The 26,731-nt window shown below is 37.9% G+C and overlaps 1 protein-coding gene across 3 annotated transcripts in view; it reads left to right on the top strand.

Annotated features, from left to right (window-relative positions):
* The window catches only part of LOC141292217 (rho GTPase-activating protein 26-like), a 140,233-nt gene that overhangs the window by 102,344 nt on the left and 11,158 nt on the right, over positions 1 to 26,731 (top strand). For 2 of the 3 annotated variants that reach the window (XM_073824192.1, XM_073824190.1), the window contains exons 18-20: positions 1,268 to 1,427; positions 9,549 to 9,699; positions 10,145 to 10,304. In XM_073824192.1, coding sequence (XP_073680293.1) covers positions 1,268 to 1,427; positions 9,549 to 9,699; positions 10,145 to 10,304 — 471 coding nt within the window. The remainder of the gene's footprint in view (positions 1 to 1,267; positions 1,428 to 9,548; positions 9,700 to 10,144; positions 10,305 to 26,731) is intronic. The other variant, XM_073824191.1, reaches the window with a different exon arrangement.

The raw sequence follows: 26,731 nt of genomic DNA, 5'->3' as shown, positions 1-26,731 counted from the left end.
TGTGTCATCAGTGCTCTTCTTTTTCAGTGTGTGTATCTGTGTGTGTTTTAGGATTTCAATTATGGAAAATTTACTAAATAAATTTGCTTTTTAAGAATGCATAACGTAGAGTTGAGATCAAAAGTTTGCACCACCCCTTTCAGAATCTGCAAAATGTTAATTATTTTATCAAAATGCATGTTATTGTTGATTTAGTACTGACATGTATAAGATATTTCACATAAAAGATGTTTATTAGTCCACAAGAGAAAATAATAGTTATAAAAATGATCCCATTCAAAAGCTTACATACACTTGATACTTAATGCTGTTTCGTCACCTGAATGATCCACAGCGGGTTTTTTTTTTTTTTTTTTTTAGTGATAGTTGTTCATGAGTCCCTTGTTTGTCCTGAACAGTGTAACTGCCTTCTGTTCTTCAGAAAAATCCTTCAGGTCCCACAGAAGGGAAAATAATGCATTAAGAGCCTTTTGAACAAAATGAAGATGTCCACATTTTTCCTATTTTGCCTAAATATCATATTTTCCCATTTAGTACTGCCCTTCAAAGGCTACAGAATATAGTTGCATATTTCCCAGAAGACAAAATAAGTTAAATTTACACTGATCTTCAAATTCTAAAAGTTTTCACCCCCCAGCTCTTAATGCATGGTTTTTCTTTCTGGAGCATCAGTTAATGTTTGTACCTTCTGTAATAGTTGCATATGAGTTTCTCAGTTGTTCTTAGTGTAAAAAAAAAAATGGATCTCAAAATCATACAGTCATTGTTGGAAAGGGTTCAAATACACACAAATGCTGAAAAAACAAATAATTTGTTGGACCTGAAGGATTTTTCTGAAAAACAGCAGGCAGTTTAACTGTTCAGGACAAACAAGGGACTCATGAACAACTATCACTAAACCAAAAAAACACAGCTGTGGATCATCAAAGTTTTGAACGGAGTAATTTTTATAAATTTAACTATTATTTTCTCTTGTGGGCTATATGAACATCTTATATGTAAAAATATCTTATTCAGGTCAGTAATAAATAAACAACAACATGCATTTTGTACAATCTCTCTTATTTTGCTAAAATAATTAACATTTTGCAGATTCTGAAAGGGGGATGTAAACTTTTGGCCTCAACTGTACTAAAGCAAATGTTGCATTGATTTTATCGATTAGTTATTGCAGTCCTGTTTTTGTTATCAATAAAGCTATCTATACAGAAAAGCACTACACTACTATAAAAAATCAATGATTTCAAATATCTTACTCTCTCACCAGAGTGGCCAGTCACCACCAGCAGAATTTGATGACGGTTGCAAACCTCGGCGTAGTGTTCGGCCCTACGCTCTTGAGGCCTCAGGAAGAGACTGTCGCTGCAATCATGGACATCAAGTTCCAGAACATTGTGATAGAAATCCTCATTGAGAACCATGAGCGGGTATGTATATAAATGGATACTAGCTGACCATATTATACTTAGAAAATTGGTTAGGTATTAAAAAAGGTGTTCTAGTGATGACCTGCACATCTAATGATTTAATGGCACATTAGGTTGTCTTTGTCAATTGGTGACCATAATCACCCTAAAGGTGCACAAGCTGTGTTATTCAGACCTAGGTGTGAATGAAGGATGTAATTCTGCTATTAAAGGGGGCTTATCCAGCAGCGAGACCCTTTCTGAGGATCTCACTCAGCCCGTTGTCTGTAACAGGTAACTTTAAACCCAGCAGGGGTTTTAAAGGGTAAAGCAGCTTAGAGTAGTTGCCATGGGAACATGCAAATCGGCTCAAAGCTGATTTCTTAAGCTGAGCCCACCGTCACATGACATAGGGTCACTTCCTCCTGCATAAGTGGGCGAAGTGGGCAGGGTATGATTTAAGATCAAGGCTGTCACTCTGTCTTGCTCAATTAACCCTCCCATGTCTCGCCTCATTAAAGACACGTCCCACACATACGGTATGTTCCACCAGGAATGAGGTTACTCTGCAATGAATCCTTTAGCTTCAGCTCAAAAGCATTGTTGGCTACCTATCCTACATCTCTCAACAACTATACACAGTTATGTACAGCAGGTAACAAATGACTGTAGCATAAACCTGATCTTCAAAAAGGTTTTCTTTCACAAGCACACAATAGACTGTTTGCATACAGCTTTGCATAAAGACTTGTGACATAAATTCATTGTCACAAAAGAAAGGCTTTTTTCCTTAAGAGACACTGCAGGTGAGTAGGGTAAAAATATTAACTAATAGTTATCACTTCACTTACTCAGTTGATTGATTATATTGATTGCAAAAAAAAAATGTATTACAAGTTTTTTTAAATGTTAGATGTAAATATGCAAATTATTAGCATTATTTAATGAAATATGTGCTAATTTGCATAAATGTCCAATTCAAAAATTTTAACACTATATGAAGTGAGTTTTTTTTTTTTTTTACGTATTAGTCAAATGTTTTTACAGAGGGAATTTTGGCTATCTCATTATTGTCACTCCATAATTCAGAAATCAATATATTTTCACAATTTGTTTAAGAATAAAATGTTATATGCAGTATCTGACAAAAGTGAGTACACCCCTCACATTTCAGCAATCATTTTAGTATATCTTCTATAAAACATAACTTGGATATATTTTAGAGTAGTCAGTGTGCAGCTTGTATAGCAGTATAGATTTACTGTCCTCTGGAAATAACTCAACATGAAGCCATTATTGTCAAAATAGCTGGCGACTAAAGTGAGTCCAGCAGTACGTTGTTAAACCATGCAAAGCCACATGTCCTATTCATCATTTTTATGTTTTTGTCTGCTTGACAGGACCATACAAAGCTGTGTATCTTGTATTAGAGCAGTTAAAATTAGGTGCTTTAAGTACAATTCTCTCATACTGACCACTGGATGTTCAACATGGCATCTTATGATTTATGGTTCAGTGTAGAAGAAAAAACTAATTTCAAGAAAACAACCTTAAAAATATGTATTGCAATTGTAATCTACTGACACAAATACATAAAGTGCTATAAAAGAAACACTTAGCAGTGTTATATATATATATATAATTATATATATATTTTATATAAAAAAAAAACACTTTAAGAAAAGCCAAAATGCCCAAAATCTCAAACTGAACAGGAGCATGAAAAGACAGTGTTTTCAGTGTCTTCCCTTAAGGGAACAAAAAAAAATCACCCTTTTACTCACCCTCATGTAGTTTCAAACTTGTATGATCCATAAATAAGAGTTTCACATAGATGAAATCACATTTTTCCACCACCTCCATTTCATTGCGACTTTAAAGTATCATAAAAGCAGTCCACTATAAACCAAAAACTAAAACTACAATAACCACATGTCCCTCTTTTGCAGTTTCAATTGGTTGTTGGGATGAAATTTTTTATTAGCTTGAAAAATGTAATTTAAAATTGAATGATTCAGCTGATAGAGGAAGCTGCTAACAATGCCAAGATTATGGGTTAGGTTCCAACATGAAGTGCACATTGTACGAATGCATTGTGAGTTGCAGATAGATTAGTTTTATTTCATTTAGTTGTTTTACTGACAATAATTATTTAGTTTGAAGTCGTTGTTGTTATCAGAGCTCTTTTTGTTTAGGAGCTTGGAGCTTTTGTAATTATAATTAAGTCTCTTCCAGCTATCGCAACCAATTTGGCAGAATAAAATAAGGTTACTGGCTGAGTCCAACTCAACTTTCAGTCCATGTTTAATGTGACAGTGTTGAATAACTGATGCAATTAACAATTTTCTGACCGTTTGCAAATGGAGCTCCCACAAATTGCATCTTTGAGGGATGTGACAGTATCTTGCAATGCAGAATTGTCTTGTTGTAAGCCATTATGTAGTCATTCACAGATGTCAACACCTAATGCAAAACTCAAAGGTGACAACCAACAAATAATTTCCAGATAAAGAGATAAAGCAAGCTGTTAAAAATAACATCTTAGCATATTTTTAATATAGGTGTCCTTTTCACTTCAGTTTCCATTCGCAGTACTGCCTTTCATAATGTTGCAACTTTTTATTTGCATATCAGTTTAATGCATTTGCCTATCATTTAATCCAACTGATCTAAATGCTTGATAGTAAAATAAAGACTCTATAGAACTGGTTTGCAATTTCTGAAACAGATTACCAAATAAAACGAATTCTTGTAACACAAGTAGTTTATCTCTTTACATTATAGTATAATGTGAAACTGTAAACAGAGGTCTTACCATAGTAAGGTAATGTAACGCAGGTCATTTTTAATATAGCAAATGTTTTACTATAACAGCTTTCATTCAAAAGAATAGGTGATTGAAATATGTATCTTGCATTGTTTGCAACTGAATAGTGTGCAACAGTGCACACCCACTTTTTAGTGGCTTTTGTTTTTGAAGTATTTTTCCCATTTATTTTTCCCAGTGATTTTAAAAGTCTTTGTTATAAGCCAACCAACTAGCTACAAGGTGAAACACAACCTTTAATTTGAAGCAAAGGACAGACAGACAAATGTACAAGACTGCGTACTTTAATAAAATAAGTGCTGCACTCCCATAAAACACTGAGAATGGCATACTCGAAATAAAAATGATGAATAAAAACTATTTAGTATGTAATATTGACAGCTAATGGTTGAAATGGCTACTGCTACTGCAGTCCACATTTAAAATATTGGAGAGAGAGAGAGAGTAATTTCTCTTGTCCCTCCCTTTTCTAAAATGCTCACAAGGGTTGCCAGACTGAGGACACGCAACAGGAACAAGCGCTTTGACAATGGAAGGTGACAAGCTTACACTGATGAGTTGATTTATGAGCGTTTTAATATGCCTCTGGTCATAGAGTATTTTATATTTAAAAATCACATGTTCAAAAGTGTTCTCAGCCTTTGCCATAACACTCAAAACTCTAATTTCCACTGATCATCCTTAAAGGTGTCCTATTATGCTCTTTTACAAAGTCTTTATTTTGTTTTGGGGGAGCACTAGAACATGCTCTCATGCTTGGTGGTTTGAAAAACGCATTATTTTTCCACATAATTTACATTATTACAATAGCTTATTCTCTAGGCTGGCACGAATGGATCAAATAGTTCCGGGTTTGATAAAGGTCTGCCTTCCAAAAAAAAAAACGAAATGTGTTGTGATTGGTTAGCAGTCCCACTGTGTTGTGATTGGCGAACAGCTTAGATGGTGTTTCAGTCCTGCCATGGCCCTTCCCAAAGCAGCAAGTTCCATGTACAACTGCGCAAGCTAGATTAAAGTGATTCTTATATTTTAAATATGGATATTTTTCATACAAAAACACATCGAATCGCTAAAGGAGACTTTTACTGACCCCTCCAGAGGCAAGTGAGGCACTTTTTATTATGGATCGACTTTTTTTGGACTGATGGAGAGAAACACCGGCACCGTCTCTGCCGTTCTAAAGCTTGGGAGTGCCAGGATTATTATGCGACGGAAGTTATCTGACCACCTTTGGAGTCCACCTGTGGTAAATTCAGTTGATTGGACATGATTTGGAAAGGCACACACCTGTCTATATAAGGTCCCACAGTTAAAGGAGTAGTTCACTTCCAAATTTACAGATATATTCACCCCGTTGTCATCCAGGATGTTCATGGCTTTCTTTCTTCTGCCGTAAAAAAAAATATGTTTTTTGAGGAGAACATTTCAGGTATTATCTCCATATACTGGACTTCTATGGTGCGCGCAAGTTTGAATGTCCAAAATGCAGTTTCAATGCAGCTTCAAAGGGCTCTAAACGATCCCAGTCGAGGAATAAGGGTCTTATCTAGTGAAACGATCGGCCATTTTATAAAAAAAAAAAAATGTAATGTATATACTTTTAACCTCAAATGCTTGTCTTGTCTAGCTCTGCAATGCGCATGCGTACCCTCTGTAATCCAGGTCAATACAGTTCCTACATAGCTGTTTTACCTTTTTTGTAAAGGGCATTTGACCTTTGCATGTTCACTTTGTAAACACTGAGTCGGTACTTCTGCAGTGAAGTTGGAGGAGAAAATGAGATGGGATTTTTCGACATAGCCTAACTGTATTGACCCTGATTACACAGAGTAATTGAACAATTGAGGTTAGAAAGTATATACAGTTTTATACTTTTATAAAATGACAGATTTGTCAGATTTGAGTTTTGAGTTTATTTTTTTGTAAATTTTTGTTCTGGCAGTGAACTACTCCTTTAACAGTGCATGTCAGAGCCATGAGGTCCAAGGAATTGTCTGTAGATCTCTGAGACAGGATTGTATTAGTCTCGCATAGCCAGACCTCAGACTGACGGCAGAAGGTCTGGAAACCTTGGCTGCTTTGAATGGCCTGCCCAAGAGGCCATCTGACTGACAGGTAAAGCGACCAATCGCGTTTCGTTTTGTGCTGCATCATGTTTAGGGGCGTGGAATTGTCGCCACAATAGCACACTGGTGTGTTAAACTCTCTGACATATTTTAAAGGTTATATGCTGCAAACTTAAAAATTTTTCTACTCATACTTTTGAAAATCCAGTGTTTAATGTTCCTGATAAGCGCTCGTCATCACAGTTGTAAACACGACGGCATTTTTCTTTCCGTTAACAAATGCAACGCACACGTCTCCTGGAAATCCTGTATAATCAAACCAATTCGATGACGACTTCAAAACTCCTGAGGTGTGCCATACTAGGCTGAGAGTAGGATTTGGGGAAGGGTACAGAAAAAATTCTGCAGTATTGAAGGTCCTAATGAGCACCGAGGCCTCCATCATCCATAAATGGAAGAAGTTTGGAACCACTGGGACTCTTCCTAGAGCGGGCCGCCCAGCCAAACTGAGCGATCAGAGGAGAAGGGACTTAGTCACTCAGAAAGAGCTCCAGTGTTTCTCTGTGGAGAGAGGAGGACCTTCCAGAACAACAACCATCTGTGCAGCACTCCATCAATCAGGCCTGTAATGTAGAGTGGCCAGACGGAAACCACTCTTCAGTAAAAGGCACATGACAGCACGCCTGGAGTTTGCCAAAAGACACCTGAAGGACTCTTAGACCATGAGAAACAAAATTCTCTGGTCTGATGAAACAAAGATTGAACTCTTAGACCTGCATGCCAAGCGTCATGTCTAGACGAAACAAGGCACCGCTCATCACCTGGCCAATACCATCCCTACAGTTGTCATTATGGAGTATTGTTTGTAGAATTTGGAGGAAAAGGATGAATTTAATTCATTTTGGGATAAGGCTGCAAAATAACAAAATGTGGAAAAAATGAAGCACTGTGAATACTTTCCGGATGCACTGTAGGTCATTTAGAATCTGTGATCTCTGACCCAGTTTGTTTGCTGGCTTCCATGGCTGTAATACGCAATCCTATTGGGTAAACTGGCAGTGGATGGAATCACACAGAACAAAACAAAACAGACATTCTGACACGGAATGCATGTTTCAAAGTAGAATCACTGGCTGTAGCATTTGTTTTTCAAATAAAACAATTATGTGAACTTAACATGTTTCCTAAATATCTGCAAACATATTGTGGTATTTCTATGCCCTAGTACAGCCAGAAAATGACATACAGTGAGGAAAAACTATTTTTTAACCCCTGCTGATTTTCTACATTTGGCCACTGACTAAGAAATGATCAGTTTATAATTTTAATGGTAGGTTTATTTTAACAGTGAGAGACAGCATAACAACACAAAATTTCAAAAGCATTTAAACAAAGTTATACTTTTGATTTGCATTTGCAATCAGCAAGATTTCTGCCTCCCAGGTGTCTTTTATACAGGTAATAAGCTGAGATTAGGAGAACTCTCTTAAAGCGAGTGCTTCTCAGGTTGTTACCTGTATAAAAGACACCTGTCCACAGAAGCAATCAATCAATTGGTAACAAGCTCAGTTGGTAATTGGTAATCAAACTCAGGTAACAAGCTGAGATTTGGAGCACTCTGTCAAAGAGAGTGCTCCTAATCTCTAACCACAGAAGCAATCAATCAATCAGATTCCAAAACCTCCACCATGGCCAAGACCAAAGAGCTGTCCAAGGATGTCAGGGACAAGATTGTAGACCTACACATGGCTGGAATGGGCTACAAGACCATCACCAAGCAGCTTGGTGAGAAGGTGACAACAGTTGGTGTGATTATTCGCAAATGGAAGAAGCACAAAATAACTGTCAATCGCCCTCGGTCTGGGGTTCCATGCAAGATCTCATCTCATGGAGTTTCAATCATTTTCCGTACAAAATCAGCAGGGGATCAAATAATTTTTTTCCCTCACTGTACAGTATCTTAAAAAAAAATAGTTAAAAGTATTTTACCACATTTTAATAGGAACCACAGTTGCAGCATAGTACATTTACAAAACAGTTTTTACAGTGCCTATTTAAACTTACCAGGCCCTATTTTAAAAATCTAAGTGCATGTCTGAAGCACATGGCACAGGTGCACTTAGGGCTTCTCCGGATCCATTTTTGCTGGTATAATGACAGAAAAAAGGTGCATTGTCCAAAAGGGTTGTACCTATTCTTTTATGTGTCATGGGTGTGTTTTGGCTGTAGCGTGCAATAAACCAGTCAGTTTCATCTCCCATTCCCTTTAAAATCCAGTTGCGCTTGCACCATGGCGGATTCGCAATTTACATGCCAGAATTTGCAAGAGCAAAGACAAATCTGCTTGTGCATGTAGGAATTTTTTTTTTTATGTGCACAATAACATTTTATATTGTAATATTTTCATTTTACATACTGTGTATGTAATAAGCAGAGTGAATGTGCATTGTGCACCCACATTTAGGCGCATATTACTAACGCGCCCTTAAAAAAAAAATACTGCACCATTGCCTTTAGACCAGGTTTTGGTCAATGGTGCAATCGTTTTCAGTTGCCTCAAAATAGCAATGTGCCAATAATGCGCCTGAACACACGTTTTCAGATCAGCACGCCTATGGGTGAACAGATGGTCGCAAGTGCATTTGCTATTTAAACAACATGGCGCTGGACGTGAAAAATGAAAAAGCAAAAAACGCTTGTGTCGTGCCTGGCGTCGCATTGCGCCGGGTGTATGATAAGGCCCACTGTGTTGCAGGAAACATGAGAACCAATTCATTTATCATTAACATTTAACATTAAACTGACTTTGATTTGTGTTTAAACATTCGAAAATACAAATAAGATTTAAGAGGTTTGGTGGAGGAGAGGATTTCAGTGCAGAACTTTCATTTGAGTCCGTTTGTCACACATAGCTAACCTATGACTTCAGACTTGTAATGGAATGCGTGAGTCATAGAGACCTTTTTCGTATCTTTTGGAGCTTTACAGTCACTGATAGCAGATTGACAGCTGTCATACAGCATTTTTGCATTAAAAAGAACAGCTTTCTATGGATGGAAAAAGTCAGAGAGGCTTGGAACGACATGAAAGCGACCAGCTGATGATCGAATTGTCATTTTCACAGGGGTCACATCCTGGCAAGATCAGTAGCAGTATTTCAGTCCGTTCTATTTTTGTGGAGACAGTCATCCCATCGTTGTGGCGCTCTGACATTTTCATGCTGATTTGAATTTCCTTTCGGCTCTGCAGATTTTCAAAGACATGCCAGTGTCTGGAGGAGGGCAGGGCAACTCCCAGCTCAACCTGCCCAGGCGGAGAAGTGCAGACAGCAAGGCCCCGTCCTGCAGCGAGAGACCCCTCACGCTTTTCCACGCCCCCACATTTTCAGAGAAAGAGAAAGGTACGCCAGCAAGTGGTTTTTATGCATGATTCTATGCGTGATTTCTACATGAAAATGAACACAAATTTTGCAATGGATTTACATCAAGAGGAGGAAATTCAGGTGTTGTGCTTCAAATAACAATGGCATTAGTTACTAAAATAGTTTCAGGTTTCAGGTTGGCACACCTATGACCAGACCATTTTTGCAGTTACTGTAAAACCAATTACTGCCAACCCCCTCTTGGCATGTGACAAGTAAACTTGTTCTCAGTATTAGAGGCTATTCAGTTATTGTCTAAAGACAGAACTCACTAGCATTATACTTATTGAAATACAAACCGTCATTCAAATAAACGCAAACCACTAGATCCCACCAGACCCAGTTTTAGCCACAGGCTAGAGTAATTACATTAGCATACTATTAGCTCTTCATTAGGACAGCAACATTTCTGTTTTTCCATCAGCAGTGGAGACGAGAAACAGTGTGGTTGTAAACTCCAGTGCAGACTTGCCATCAGTAAATTGCAACAGCACAGTCAGCTGGACTCGACTCAATAGCCTGCCCACCGCAGATGGAGACCATGATGGGCCTCAGCTGCCCAAGCAGAGTCGGCCTAATTCACTGTAAGTGTACAGTACTTTCTCTAAAGCTAAAGTGTGTCCAAATACTGTCTCCTGTTCTCTTCGTAGCCTCTGTTTATTTGAGAATCCTGGCCAGCCCAACACAAAAACATTGGCTGAACCAATACCATTGAGTTTGTTCAACCAACAGAAGGTAGGAGGAGTGTTTGGGAAGCTTACCAAACCAAGCAACTTTAAGTTTCATGCGACCAACTTAAACATGAGTGAAGCCTAAACTTTATCATCCTCACTCGAAACTCCAGGTCGTACCAAAAAGTAGCCTTAATCTACTTATTATTAAGTATACTTAAGTAAAGTTCAAGTATATTTTTAAGTATACTTTATGTAGTTATTATTCTGTACTAGTAGTATACTTCTAAGTGTACTATTTCAATACTCATTGGGACTAAATTGGCCCAATTTCCAGTATAACAGTAGTAAGCTTTGAGTACACAACTAGTTTACATGTATGTTTTCAGTTTGTACTGCAAGCATACTAAAAGTAAACTTATAGGTATACTGATAGTTTACAAATTAAATACTTTTTTATGCGTATTTAGTACACTTTGAAGTATAGCCTGAGTAAACTACTAGTTTAGTAGTTTTATACTGCAAGTATCCTCTTAGGTTTTCTTTTACCTGAACTTTACATCATACTTTAAGTATACTACTATGTCCCTATTTAGGTATTAATTATAAATTCTAGCTAGCTTCATGCATTCTTTTTTTTTATATAAAAACTTGAATGTGGCTGGTTTTATAAATAAAAGATAAATAAATAAACAAACGACATTTTGAACAAAGAGACTATTCATGATAATCAAAACATAGATGGAGTTAATCAATACCCAAAAGTTTGACAGTCATTATTTACTCTTCATGGGTCGACATTTTATTCCATAAAGTTACACAGTTTTACATTTCTATGGTTTTTATGCTGTTTTATGTCTGACGATTGTGTTAGAAGCATCTGTTGTTTCGGTTTCTTCACTTGTGTTCTGGGAATTTTGTACAGAAGATGTGTAATAGCGCTCCTAGCGTATTACAATGAAAACACAAATTCTCAGAGCACAAGTATAGCTCAAATATACTTAAATGTCATTTTAAGTATATTTTTGAGAGAAGCACATTTCAGTAGACTGGACTTTTTTTGAAGTTTAAAAGAAGTATACTAATAGCACACTTGAATAAACTTCTTTTTAATAAGGGTTTACTTGACCATTTTCTCTCTGACCTGTAATACACATTAGAGACGTTCTTATATAAATGACCTCTGGCACCACAGTTTAACATGCATAAAGTGCATTGGGAACTGCTTTTTTGCTGGTTTAGTGTTAGAGCATATCAACATAGAGTAATAGATAAAACTTCATAGATCTTTTATTTTCAAAGAGAGCAGGGAAAATCCTGTTTTCCTTGATACATCACCTTCAAAACAAACACGCACAAATACAAACACACACTCTCCCAAGGCCTGCAGTAATGCTTTTCCCTGTAACCTTTCCAATCTCCTACAGGCTTTTTCCGCTGTTGGTTCTCTAACAAGACACAATGTTTGCTGTACACATCTCTGGTGGGCTGTGGGTCGGTAATGGATTTTTGAACCACTATCTTGGGTCCATTTTGAGGGCTCTTAGATGTGCACAGCTATGGGTTGAGAATAAGGGTAGTTTTTGTTTATGCTGCTTCACTATAGCATACGCACAGGTGGAGCAGATGTTTACTTCACTCTGAATGACAAGGACAGGCATACGAAATGGCATCCCAGTCTCTATGTTTTTAAGAATTTGAGCTCATTGCTTTGCTTTTCTTAGAAATCTGAATGCAGGTAATTTTTTCCAAAAGTTGTACTTTGCTGACTGCACTAAGGTCAGTTTAAACTTTTGGAAAAAGTTTGTATTTTAGTAGTAGTATCCTATAAGGCAAGCATTTCTGTTATTACTATTGCTTACTTTAAGTTTGAGCAAATCTCTAATCCCAAATATTACATTTTAGCGCATACTGTAACTTACTTGCAGTGCCTTGCGAAAACATACCCATTAATTTTTTTTTCATGTTTTGTTACTTGCTGCCTTATGTTAAACTGTTTTAAATTACCTTTTTTCTACATCAGTTTACACTCTGTGAACCATACTGACTACGCAAAAACAGAATTGTCACAACCTCATACATTTATTAAAAATAAAAAACCTGTAATAAGTGCATTGCATAAGTATTTATACCCTCAAGTCTTTTGGGGTATGATGCAACACATCAACATTAGGCAATTACCTGCCATTTTTCACCTCACCTCTTCACCTCTCAAGCTCTGTCAGCTTGGATGGAGTCTGGCATACATTTTCAGGTTTCTTCAGAAATGTTTGAGTGTGTTCAAGCCCAGGCTTTGGCTGGGCCACTTAAGGACATTCACAGAGTTGCTGTGTTTTCTTAGGCTCATTCCAAGTGTGTTTTTATGTGACTTCACTGAGGAAAGGATTGAGTATTGCCACACCACCTTAAAGCCCAGATCGGTGGAGTGTTGCAGTGATGTTTGTCCTTCTGTAAGTTTCTCCCTTTGCATATATGATCATGGAGCTGAACTAAAGTGACCACCAGGTTCTTGGTCACCACTCTAGCCAAGGCCCGTCTCCATCAATCAGTTTGGCCAGGAGGCTAGCTGTAGAAAGAGTCATGGTTGTTTTAAACTTCTTCCAATGGAGACATGCTTCTGTGAACCTTCGATGCAGCAGAATTTGTTCTGAACTCTTCCAGATATGTGTCTCTTGATGCAGTCCTATCTCTGAGCTCTACAGGCAGTTTTTTTTTTTTTTTTACCTCAAGGCCTCAATGGTTTTTGATCTGATATGCATTTTCAGCTGTTAGATCTTTTATTAAGATGTGTGTGCCTTTCCAAACCATACCCATTCAATTGTATTTGCCACAGGTTAGTTGAGCTAAATTTGTCCTAGAACGGTCCTTGGCCGAAGCCGAACAAAATTAAACACTAGGCCGAAGGTGATTACCGTGTTTTTTTTTTTTTTTTTCATGTATTTTGCAATTTTTTTTTTCACCATTGCATAAATGAAATAGCCAAAATGTGCTTTTTACAGTTCTGTCTTGCTTTACAAAAAAAATAAATCAATTACAAAACAATTTTAAAATATTTACTTGAACACTAAACATTTTTAACTTTCTAGTAGTAATTATAGACTACCAACAAAGCACAATTTAACTTAAAATTAGTAAGTTAGTAAAATAATATTATTTGATTATATGATTTCAGTCATCATACAGTAAGTAAGGGATAATGTACAGGCAGCCGGTAGTTCCGCTTCGCGTCGGGTCCTGATCACACTGTCGGGGCTTATTTCTGCGATAACTACCGGCTGCCTGTACATTATCCCGCTTATTACACGGCTACTTGCCACATAAGGAAAAAAAACTGGACATGAATATGAATTTGAAACCTTTTATTGGCATATTTGTTTTAAATTAACATTTTTATCCTTCCGCGAAATGATATAGTACCACGTGACTAACATTCAAACTATGTACGTTAGTAAGACAATTTAAATAGATTAATGTCGAAATTTTCCATTGTTAATTGTGGTTGTCCAGTGTTTGTCACAAGATGGCGCCAAACGGTAATCTTTGTTGGCACAGAGGGATTTTAAACATACAAGTAGTACCGGCTATGCGTTATTACTTTGGAGCGGTGATTATTTGAAAAGAACGAACCTGCAAATGTCTCAACTGACCAATCAGAATCAAGCATTCCAAAGAGCCGTGTAATAACCAGCAACAATCAACCCAATCCTCTTCTCATGGAAGACATGCGATGCGGTTTTAGACAGTCTCTCGCTGTCGGTGCTTGTAATGATTTTTGCATCTTTCTCTGACAGTTTTAAATGCTTCCACACTGTCGACATGTTTGCTGCATTAGTGCGCACCTCTATTTGATCGTGTCACCTCATTGTTCGGTATAATTTATTTAGTCTTTTTTGCTTATTTTCGAATCATTTCGTTTGCCAAACATTCGGTGCATCCCTGCTAAATAAGGGTATGAATACTTATGCAAATGAACCATTTAGTTTATGAATTTTTATAAATTTTTCAAAGATGTTAAAAACTTGTTTTTTGCTTTGTCAGTATGGTGTATAGAGTGTAGATTGATGTGGAAAAAAGTAATTGAAAGCAGTTTAACATAAGGCAGCAACGTAACATAATGAAAAAATGAAGGGGTGTGAATACTTTCGCAAGGCACTGTAAATTTATGTTGCTCATTGGGGTGAGGTTTTCCATTACTTTTAATATGATATATACACCAAAAAAACTAATAATTAAAGAACAATGTTTTTAAATACATGCTACTGTATAAGGTCCTCTTATCAAAGAAATGAAATTGGTGTTCCCCAGGGGTCAATATTGGGACCGCTTGTTTTTACATTATATATCATCGGTTTACCTGAATGTTAAATGTATCAACAAAGACTACAAATACATATTTGATTTTTTTTGTAAGATTAGACCTTACATACCTTGTAAAGCAGGCAAGTTATATATGTATGCAGTGTTTTTTTTATGCTCTCTTATAATTTTTCACTATTTATTCTCTTATTATGCAAATAATATCTCTATAAAAAGGTTGTAAAATTAATGGTTTAAAATCAATAATGTGGCGTTGTTGTAAAATAAATGGAACAAATACTCACTTTTACATATTTACTCAGTTTCACATATTCCCCAAGTTTTGAAAATCGTGTAATATGCAAGTGGTTTTACCCCTAGGGTTAGTTGTCAGTTAATAAGAAAATTTGAGAAAAAGCACAAGATGCAGAACAGCCTTGGGGCAGTCATAATTTTCCGTGACAGGAATACAGTCATCATATGATAATGATTAAACTAATAAAGTTTAAAAGACAAACAGAACTAAATCAATTAAGTAAACCTATTGAAATATCTTGAACAGCATCCATCTTGTGATAATTTAGTATTTAGAGGTTCATTTTTTTTAAAGATTGTTTGTTGTATTTCTTAGGACATGTGCTGCAAATGATCTATGAACTAGATTAATATATAGAACATCAGTGTCACGTGAAATTAGGGAGGTCTGGGTCCAGATGCAGGTAAGTATATTTAATGATAATAACAACATAAACAAACAAAAAGGCCAACACGGCACAAAACGAAATAACTAAACCACAAAATAAACAGAACAGGAACACGATCTAGAGCCAGAGTTTCAGGAACACAGAGTAACAAGACAGAACATAAAGATAATGCAGACATGAAGCAGGAGTGAGAAGTGAGAGTTCTTATAGTCCAGATAGTGAACAGATGTGGGTGATCAGTGCTAATGACAAAGACAGGTGAATACAATCAGGAAGTGCAGTGCAGGAACAGCGACCTCGGGAGGCTGAGGGAAGACCCACAGCCCCGATCATGACAGTACCCCCTCCCTATGGAACGGCTCCCAGACGTTCCCAAAGTCTGGAGGGAGGAGGAACGGGGGAAGGCAACTCAGGGGGAGGGATGGCGGGCCAGGCCCGTGCAGCGGAGTCCCATGGACTGGCCTCGCTGCCAGAGGAACGCGAGCCGGCCTCGCCGCCGCGTCAGGAACAGAGATAGCGTACAATGCCGCGTCAGGAACAGAGATAGCGGTCGCTGCCGCCCCTGGAACAGAGACAGCGGTCACTGTCGCATCAGGAACAGAGACGGCGGTCACTGCCGCGTCAGGAACGGAGATAGCGGTCACTGCCGCGTCAGGAACAGAGGGCGTGGTCACTGCCGCGTCCAGAACGGAGATAGCGGACACCGCCGCGTCAGGAACAGAGAGCGCGGTCATCGCCGCGTCAGGAACAGAGACATCGGTCACTGCCGCGTCAGGAACGGAGATAGCGGTCACTGCCGCGTCCAGAACGGAGATAGCGGACACCGCCGCGTCAGGCACGGAGATAGTGGACACCGCCGCGTCAGGAACAGAGAGCGCGGTCATCGCCGCGTCAGGAACAGAGACATCGGTCACTTGTGCGTCAGGAACGGAGATAGCGGACACCGCCGCCTCGAGAACAGAGACAGCAGTCTCCGGCGCGTCAGGAACAGAGACAGCAGTCTCCGGCGCGTCAGGAACAGAGACAGCAGTCTCCGGCGCGTCAGGAACAGAGACAGCAGTCTCCGGCGCGTCAGGCACAGAGATAGCGGACACCGCCGCGTCAGGCACAGAGATAGCGGACACCGCCGCGTCAGGCACGGAGATAGCGGACACCGCCGCGCCAGGCACGGAGATAGCGGACACCGGCGCGTCAGGCACGGAGATAGCGGACACCGCCGCGTCAGGAACGGAGATAACGGACACCGCCGCGTCAGGCATGGAGATAGCGGACACCGCCGCGTCAGGAACGGAGATAGCGGACACCGCCGCGTCAGGCACGGAGATAGCGGACACCGCCGCGTCAGGCACGGAGATAGCGTTCACTGCCGCGTCAGGCACGGAGATAGCGGTCACTGCCGCGTCCAGAACGGAGATAGCGGACACCGCCGCGTCAGGCACGGAGATAGTGGACACCGCCGCGTCAGGAACAGAGAGCGCGGTCATCGCCGCGTCAGGAACAGAGACATCGGTCACTTGTGCGTCAGGAACGGAGATAGCGGACACCGCCGCCTCGAGAACAGAGACAGCAGTCTCCGGCGCGTCAGGAACAGAGACAGCAGTCTCCGGCGCGTCAGGAACAGAGACAGGAGTCTCCGGCGCGTCAGGCACAGAGATAGCGGACACCGCCGCGTCAGGCACAGAGATAGCGGACACCGCCGCGTCAGGCACGGAGATAGCGGACACCGCCGCGCCAGGCACGGAGATAGCGGACACCGGCGCGTCAGGCACGGAGATAGCGGACACCGCCGCGTCAGGAACGGAGATAACGGACACCGCCGCGTCAGGAACGGAGATAGCGGACACCGCCGCGTCAGGCACGGAGATAGCGGACACCGCCGCGTCAGGCACGGAGATAGCGGACACCGCCGCGTCAGGAACGGAGATAGCGGACACCGCCGCGTCAGGCACGGAGATAGCGGACACCGCCGCGTCAGGCACGGAGATAGCGTTCACTGCCGCGTCAGGCACGGAGATAGCGGACACCGCCGCGTCAGGCACGGAGATAGCGGACACCGCCGCGTCAGGCACGGAGATAGCGTTCACTGCCGCGTCAGGCACGGAGATAGCGGACACCGCCGCGTCAGGCACAGAGATAGCGGACACCGCCGCGTCAGGAACGGAGGGCGTGGTCACCTGCGCGTCAGGAACGGAGATAGCGGACAACACCGCCGCGTCCGGAACAGAGAGCACGGTCACGGCCACCTCAGGCACGGAGATAGTGGACACCGCTGCGTCAGGCACGGAGATAGCGTTCATCTCAGCCAGGCAGGCGTAGATAAACTCGAAGTGAGTAGCCGACGCCGCCTCGAAAGACATTCCCGCCGTGTCGGGAACAGAGCGGGTGGTCGCCGCCGCCAAACGGGGAAGCTTCGCCTCCCCGAAAAAAATCCTCCCCGCTGGACCCATCTTGGATGTCTGCATTCTGTCACGTGAAATTAGGGAGGTCTGGGTCCAGATGCAGGTAAGTATATTTAATGATAATAACAAAATAAACAAACAAAAAGGCCAACACGGCACAAAACGAAATAACTAAACCACAAAATAAACAGAACAGGAACACGATCTAGAGCCAGAGTTTCAGGAACACAGAGTAACAAGACAGAACATAAAGACAATGCAGACATGAAGCAGGAGTGAGAAGTGAGAGTTCTTATAGTCCAGATAGTGAACAGATGTGGGTGATCAGTGCTAATGACAAAGACAGGTGAATACAATCAGGAAGTGCAGTGCAGGAACAGCGACCTCGGGAGGCTGAGGGAAGACCCACAGCCCCGATCATGACAATCAGCTCTAATGCAACAATAAAATAAACTTCAGTTCAGTTAAATAAACATTTCATTGAGCACCCACCACATCGCACTGGCAAACACATACAGTAGCAGCCTTAGCAAAAACTCAGAACACAAGCAGTAATGGCAAAACAAAACATTAATAACAGCTCCTTCACCACTTTATCTGTTTAAATTAGTATGTGGAATAGTGTGCTTTGAATTAGACAACTTAAGTTTTTGTTTCAGGGTCAAAAGAGCAGGTTGTTTTATCAGAGACTATACAGTTTTGATACAATCTGCGTTTCGTTTCATTACCTTACTTTGGCTACAGTCTTTGCTTGCTTTGAGGTTTTATTATGTGAACGGAAATTATGAAACCCAGCACAGCCTTCAGATTCTCTCAATTTCCTGCCAGCATATTTACTGTTGAGAGCCACAACTGCCGAGGTCTTGATTTTAACTGGTGTTCCCCGTGAATCTGTCCTCGGCCCTTTCCCAATCTCACCCTCCCAGTAGGAGATCACGCTCTCATGTTTCACGTTATAAAAAAAAAAATTGTTGTGCAAAACCTCGAAGAATTCCTGTGAAATACACTCACCAAGATTACTGTGAAAAAAGCAAGTTCTGCCCTCCAAATAATTTTGTGGAATACTGTCATAGAAATATTTTCCTCTCTGTACATCATACACAAAGTCATTAATCAGCCTCGGGGCAAGTCAAAACATGCTCTGCTCTGACTTTGCTGAAATAGCAGGCAGTGTTGCCATGTCCGCTTATAAGCTTCCTCTGCATTTTTTATGAGTGAAGTCACACATCAATATGAGCAGTTGCAAGGGCTTACTTTCAGAATGCAGATATGTACAGTATTAAGTTGGCTTGAGAAAGCCGCCTTCTTCTGAGACTAAATCTGTTGACACTAACTCCTCCTAGAGCTTTAACTCTACAAACTCCAAACTCAGCCCAGATCTTCAGACTGATCTGACTTCAGTTGCTGTATCTTTTCTAACTGATTGGACTTACGGTTCTCCTAAAAATGATGATTAAAACTGGGAAAAATCCCACAGCCTTCCATTGACGGAAAGTTCAAACTATTTAAACTCCTACTGTCAAAACTCCCAGAATCCCTTGAGACTCAATCAAACTTCCCTTCTATGTATTATTATTCAATATTCACTTCAAACTTGATAATCATGCTATAAACTTGCTAGTAACATGCTAAGCAATGCTAGAATCGTGCTAACAATATGCTAATAACTTGTGAATCATGCTAACAACATGTTAGTAACATGCTACTCATGCTAATAACTTGCTAATCATGTTCGAATCATGCTAGTAACATGTTAATCATACTAAAACATGCTAGTAACATGCTAATTGTGAAAAAATCATGGTATCAACATGTTGATTATGATAAAAGCATGCTAGTAACATGTTAATAATGCTAACAAATTGCTAATCATGTTAGAATCATGTTAGTAACATGTTAATCATGTTAGAAACATGCTAGCAACTTGTTAATTATGCTACAAACATGCTAGCAAATTGTTAATTTGTTGACAACTTGCTAATCATGGTAGCAACATGTTGAATTATGATAAAATCATGCTAGTAACATGCTAAATATGCTAACAACTTACTGATCATGATAAAATCATGCTAGTAACATGCTAATTATGCTAGAAACATGTTAGCATCTTGATAATCATGCTAGCAACTTCCTAATCATTAGAAACATGCTATCAACTTGCTAATCATGTTAACATGTTAGTAACATGCTAATCATACTAGAACATGTTAATCATGCTGAAAACATGCTAGCAACATGGTAATCATGCTAGAATCATGTTAGCAATCATCCTAACAACATGCTAGCAAATTGCTAATCATGTTCGAATCATGCTAGTAACATGTTAATCATACTAAAACATGCTAGTAACATGCTAATTGTGAAAAAATCATGGTATCAACATGTTGATTATGATAAAATCATGCTAGTAACATGTTAATAATGCTAACAACATGCTGATCATGATAAAATCATGCTAACAACATGGTAGTAACATGCTAATAATGTTAGAAACGTTAATTATGTTACAATCATGCTACTGACATGCTAGTAGCATGCTAAACATACTAGTGTCATGCTAGTAACATTCAAATTGTGATCAAATCATGCTAGCAACACGCTAAATATGCTAGATCATGATAAAATCATGCTAGTAACATACTAATCATGCTAGAAACATGTTAGCATCTTGGTAATCATGCTATCAACTTGCCAATCATGTTAACATGTAAGTAACATGCTAATCATACTAGAACATGTTAATCATGCTGACAACATGCTAGCAACATGGTAATCATGCTAGAATCATGTTAGCAACTTGCTAATCATCCTAACAACATGCTAGCAAATTGCTAATCATGTTATAATCATGTTAGTAACATGTTAATCATGCTAGAAAAATGCGAGCAACTTGGTAATCATGTTAGAAACATGCTAGCAACTTGTTAATTATGCTACAAACATGCTAGCAATTTGTTAATTTGTTGGCAACTTTCTAATCATTTTAGAAACATGCTAGAAACATGCTAGCAATTTGTTTATCATGTTAACAACATGTTCATCATGCTGCAACATACTAGTCATGCTAGAAACATGCTATCTGTATCTATCTAGCTATCTATCTATCAAACATTAAACTTTTAAAACTACTTTACATTTCAAACTATTTCAGACTGAAAACTTTTAAAACTTGGAAATCTTTAAAACATTTTTTTAAACTGTTCAAACTTTTTAAAACTTTTAAAAACTACCTGGTCCAGCTTTCTCAAGCCAACTTCAAAGTTTGTCTTGATAAACTTTTTTTTTATCTAGTTTATAATTTAGTTTATTTCACCTTTCCTTCTTTTTAATATTTCAAGTAGGTTTATACTTGTGAAATTAATCAAATTCATGATCTATATTTTAATGAGCCAAGTTGCTTATTTTGGGCTTGTTTTGTTTGCCCATGTTGCTTGGTTTTCTAGCATTTGGCAACACTCATCTCTCCCTCTCTCTTGGTTAGCACTTTTTGCGAACCGTGCAAATAGCACAGCCAAATCCACCACCTTTAACAGAGAAAGCAACCAAACTTAAGGATTTCCTAGTTTTAAAGGTTGCACAAGCCAGAAACAAGCACAAGAACACACGTAATGAGAAGCACACAGAGGACAGAGTATCAAATGTGAATGCATAATTAATGAGCATGTATCATTTAGATTTTATTGATCTAATGTGTGAATTCTGGGTATTCTGTTAAGCAATGCTATTTTATTTAATTTTTTTTTTTTAATTTAGTGATATTTCACTATGACCCAGTTTGAGGGGAAAATAAGAAAAAAAGCCAGCTGCTACAAATGATTGATAGCTGTATTTCTCTCACTGATAAGAAGGTTCATTTGAGAATCAGTTATGTGGATAGTTGGAGCGTTTTGGCCGTGGACGCAAGAGACTGAAAAAAAAAAAAAAAAAAATCCAAGAAATATTATAAAATATGGAATCAAATGGTGTGTGATAAAACTCATTTTTATAACTAACACTAACATTTCAGAGGGAGACAGCGACTCTTCTGACTCCCTCTTTGTGTTCTCCATTGAGCTACTGAAGCGTGGCATGAATGTGAAGAGAGCAAATGTATATAAAAAAAATGTAACTGCATGCTATGATTTGTCAGCGATGTAATGACTGCTTTCATGCTTGCAGCCCAAATGGGTCGAGCTGGTGGAAATGTATAGACTAATTACATAGCAAATAAATCACCCAGCTGACAGCATCATGTTTGGTCAGGTCAGAATCCCCAAAAATACCTTGAAATGACTTGAAACATGAAATGATCTGTGACTGAGTAACTGAGCATATAAAAGTGATACCTTCTTGTTTGTAACTTTCATTCTACCCGCAGTGTTTCCTGGCAAAAAAAATCCTTCAGCAATTCATAAATTTTTTTTTTTTTTTGTGCTGGTGTATAAAAGTCACCCATGTGTTTTCATAGCATTTTCTATGATAAATATATCATTTGTACATTAATCAAGTAACAAAAACAAAATAATTACTGCCGCAGTCTTTCTTAAAAAGTACAGTTGAAGTCAAACGTTTACATACACCTTGCAGAATCTGCAAAATGTTAATTATTTTACCAAAATAAGAGGGATCATGTTATTTTTTATTTTTTTTTAGTACTGATAGTTCACATTAAATATTTACATTTAGTGCAGAAAAGAAAATAATAGTTGAATTAATAACGTTTGAACCCCGTTACACTTGATTCTTAATACTGTGTTGTTACCAGAATAATCCACAGCTGTGTGTGTGTGTGTGTGTGTGTGTGTGTGTGTGTGTGTGTGTGTGTGTGTGTGTGTGTGTGTGTGTGTTGTTCATGAGTCCCTTGTTTGAGGACTGAGGACAACTAAGGGACTCGTATACAACTATTACAGAGGATTCAAATGCTCACTGATGCTCCAGAAAGAAAAAAATATGATGCATTAGGAGCTGGGGGTGAAAACTTTTGAACATAATGAAAATGCCTACATTTTTCTTATTTTGCCTAAATATCATATATTTTTTTCTCATTTAGTACTGCCCTTCAGGAGTTACTAAGATACCTACATGTTTTCCAGTAGACAAAAGAAGCTAAATTTACCCTGAGCCTTAAATTCCAAAAGTTTTCACCCCGGCTCTTAATGCATTGTGTTTCCTTCTAAAGCATCACTGAGTGTTTGAACCTTCTGTAATAGTTGCATATGAGCAGCGTCGGGGGTAACGCATTGCAACTAATGCGAGCTACGTAATCAGATTACTTTTTTAAAGTAAATTGTTAAGTAACGCATTACTTTTTCATTTCATTTACAAGAAAATATCTGTCAAAAAAGTAACGGCAGTCACTTTTTGTTTCCTTTATGTATTTAATCCCATTTTATTAACCAATGTCTTTGCTGCTGACCTTTGTTGATCCAATTCAACCATACTAATAAGCAAAACTTACTTTAGATTAGCTAACATTTGTGCTTCATTTTTCTCATTGCTGAAGAGCGTTGAACTTTCTTTTCCTACAGTTCTGCTGTCCAAAATTGGTGTTACTTTTCCTTCAGCTTTAGGCTTATTCATTTCACTTTTTGGTGTGGAAGGGCTTTTACATTTGCTAAGAATCAAGCTTTTTATTTTAAAGACAAACTAGCAAGCCCTGCCCAGATTAAAAAAAAAGTAACACAAAAGCAATGTAATGCATTACTTTCCATGAAAAGTAACTAAGTAACGTGATTAGTTACTTTTTTTAGGGATATTGTAATGCATTACTTTTAAAAGTAACTTTCCCCAACACTGCATGTGAGTGTGAAAAGATGTATCTCAAAATCATATAGGTATTGTTGGAAAGGAAAGGGTCCAAATACACACAAATGCTGAAAAAACAAAGAATTTTTCTGAAGAACAGTGGGTACTTTAACTGTCAGGACAAACAAGGGACACATGAACAACTAACATTAAAAAAAACACAGCTGTGGACCATTCAGGTAACAACACAGTATTAAGAATCAAGTGTATGTAAACTTTTGAACAGGGTCATTTTAATAAATTCAACTATTATTTTCTCTTGTGGACTATATGTAAACATCTTTTATGTGCAATATCTTTTTATTCAGGTCAGTACTAAATAAAAAAAGCATGCATTTTGTACGGTACGTATTAAGGTAAAATAATGAACATTTTGCACAATCTGCAAGGTGTATGCAAACTTTTGACTTCATAATGCAGAGAATAGAATGAAGGCAAACTAAATAGTGGATTAAATTAAAATGCCAAAAAGTACTATTGGTCCTGTGAAATGCAGAAACACTGAGCAAAATAAAATTCAGCAGTTTATTCAAATATATAGTATCTAAATATTTTTGAACATCCTGTTTTTGCAATCTGAGCAACACATATTTGTTTTGTAGCAAGTGAAGGTTAATCCAGGTAAACGTCTATGATATTATGAGATTAAGAGTCACAGCAGTGTTGCGTGTGTGTGAGAGTGTGTTTGGTGGTAAATCAGCTGTGCGGATTGGCGGCTCAAAGCCACAGGAACGAGATGAATGCTGTCGTCTATATATAGACGTATATATTAAGTGTGGCGGTGCTGATATACCCGTCTCAAAGGCCCCGGAGGACCCAGCAGGCTGTAAATCAATGGTGACCTGGAGATTGATGAACTGCTTGAGAAAACGTGTGATCAGTTGAATTATGTTGCCTTTCGCAGTCGGGAAAATTAAAGTGGTGCCTTTTTGTTGGAATTTTAACAAAAGAAAAAAAGAAAAGAACACGCAAACTGTAAATAAGTTTATTTGTTTAGTGCTTTTCACAATACAAATCTCTGCAAAGCAGCTCTACAGAAATTACAGTTTCTACATTATATTTAACTTTTTAGTGGTGACTATGTCAAGTTGATTTCCTCATGTAATATCCTTTGTCATTATAATTATTAATAATCAAATCATCCTGATATGTTGGTTTGTTTGTTTGTTTGGTTGGTTTACTTATTAATAATGTTGAAAAAAAGTTTTATGGTGCTTAATATTTTTGTGTGAACCATGGAACTACCCAAAATTTGTGGTAATTTAATTTTTAATTTAATTTAAACAATAATCAAACCATTCAAAAATGCATGTTTGGTGCTCAAAAACACTTCTAAATAATGAAGAAGAAGTTTTATGGTGCTTAATATTTTTGTAGAAACCATGAAACACTACCATTTTTTATAATTTACCACTATTTTAATTTAATTTTAATTTAATTTAATTTATACGATAATCAAACCATTGGGGGTCATTTTTAATTTAATTTAATTTAATTTAATTTAAACAATAATCAAACCATTTGGGGTAATTTTAAATTGAATTGAATTTCATTTCATTTGAACAATAATCAAACCATTTGGGGTCATTTTAATTTAATTTAATTTAATTTAATTTAAACAGTAGTCAAACCATTTGGGGTAATTTATAATTTAATTAAATTTAAACAATTTTTTTTGTAGAAACCATGAAACACTACCAAACATGTGGGGTAATTTTTATTTTATTTTATTTTATTTTATTTTATTTTTTTATTTTAAATTATTTATTCAGCAGTGACACAATTGATCAAAAGTGAAAATTCATAATGTTACAAAAAAAAAATCATAATGTTAAATAAATAATGTCCTTTTTAACTTTCTATTTATCATTTCTCTTTTTGTTTTTCATTTTATTTCTGTTGATCAAAGACCAGTAGTGTTAGTGTATAAATACAACAAATGACACAAAATGCAAATTATAATATCTTCTATGATAAAAGCAATAAAAAGCATATTTAAAAAAAAAAGCAATTTTAGTCCAGGGTCACATTTTTTTGTGTTGACTATTTTAACACGTTTTGTGTCATTTTCTCTGTATAATTGACACAAGTTGTGTAACTATAGTGTGAACATTAGCAGGAGTAACACATGGTTAAGTTAAAAGTAGCACAGAATGTGTTGTCAGTGGTGTGTTAAGAAACACCACATCCTTTTTAAGAGTGTGGAAGATATAGTTTCTGGCAAGATTCAGTATCCAGATAAACAGATATTTGGATGTTGCATGTTTTAGCATTTCTAGAGCGCTTTTATTGATCAGTGAGCACCAGGACTTTACATTTTATAATCGGTAAATACAGAAGGATAGTGTCTATGTGTATGTGTAAAATGTATTTCAATTGCACTGTGTGAGAGTCCATTAGCACTACTAATGTATGGACATTTAGATTATTAAAGTTAACTCAGCACTTGAGGTCATGCTGTTCCCATGACAACCCCACTGTCTGCTGTGAATAGATGCTCATCAGGCTAGTGATGAGTGTGTTTATGTGTGACGGATGCTCAGCTACAAATTCCACAGTGTCCAATAAGCAGCTTCATTTGCTTGTGTGCACATAAAATACTGATTATGATGATATCCACTTACTCATTTATGCCTCTTTTAAGATTTTATTTTACTGTGGAAAAACACAACAGAGGATTCTTTCCGCAGCAGCACTGTTTTATTAAGCTCTAAGGTGATGTTTATCATTTCTGTCACCAAACGGAACTGCAAAAATAATGATTTTTCAGTCAGGCTTCCGGGTTTTGGATCTTAGAATCTCAAATTTATGCCATTGGTTGAGACAATGTTGGCGGTCAGAATGCTGAAACAAACAGAAATATTTTGCACTCCTCAACATTTAGAAAAAGTTTCAGGCGTATAAGTTTGCAAGGCATAAAAATGCAAGTACTTGATCAAATAAATAAATAAATAAATCATATTTTCCTCCTAGGAGGCAAGGGAGGCAATGCCTCATCAAAATGCTTGTAGTACAAAAATAAAACAATGCCAGTATTACAAAATATAACATTAAAAAGTGGGTAAATCACTTGTTATTTTTTATTTAGTACTGGCCTGAATAAGACATTTCACATAAGATGTTTACATATAGTCCACAAGCGAAAATAATAGTTGAA

This window comes from Garra rufa, chromosome 19 (genome assembly GCF_049309525.1).
Source record: "Garra rufa chromosome 19, GarRuf1.0, whole genome shotgun sequence".
NCBI classification, from domain to species: domain Eukaryota; kingdom Metazoa; phylum Chordata; class Actinopteri; order Cypriniformes; family Cyprinidae; genus Garra; species Garra rufa.
Note: the sequence above shows the minus strand (reverse complement) of the source record. Positions and strands in the feature narration are given on the sequence as shown.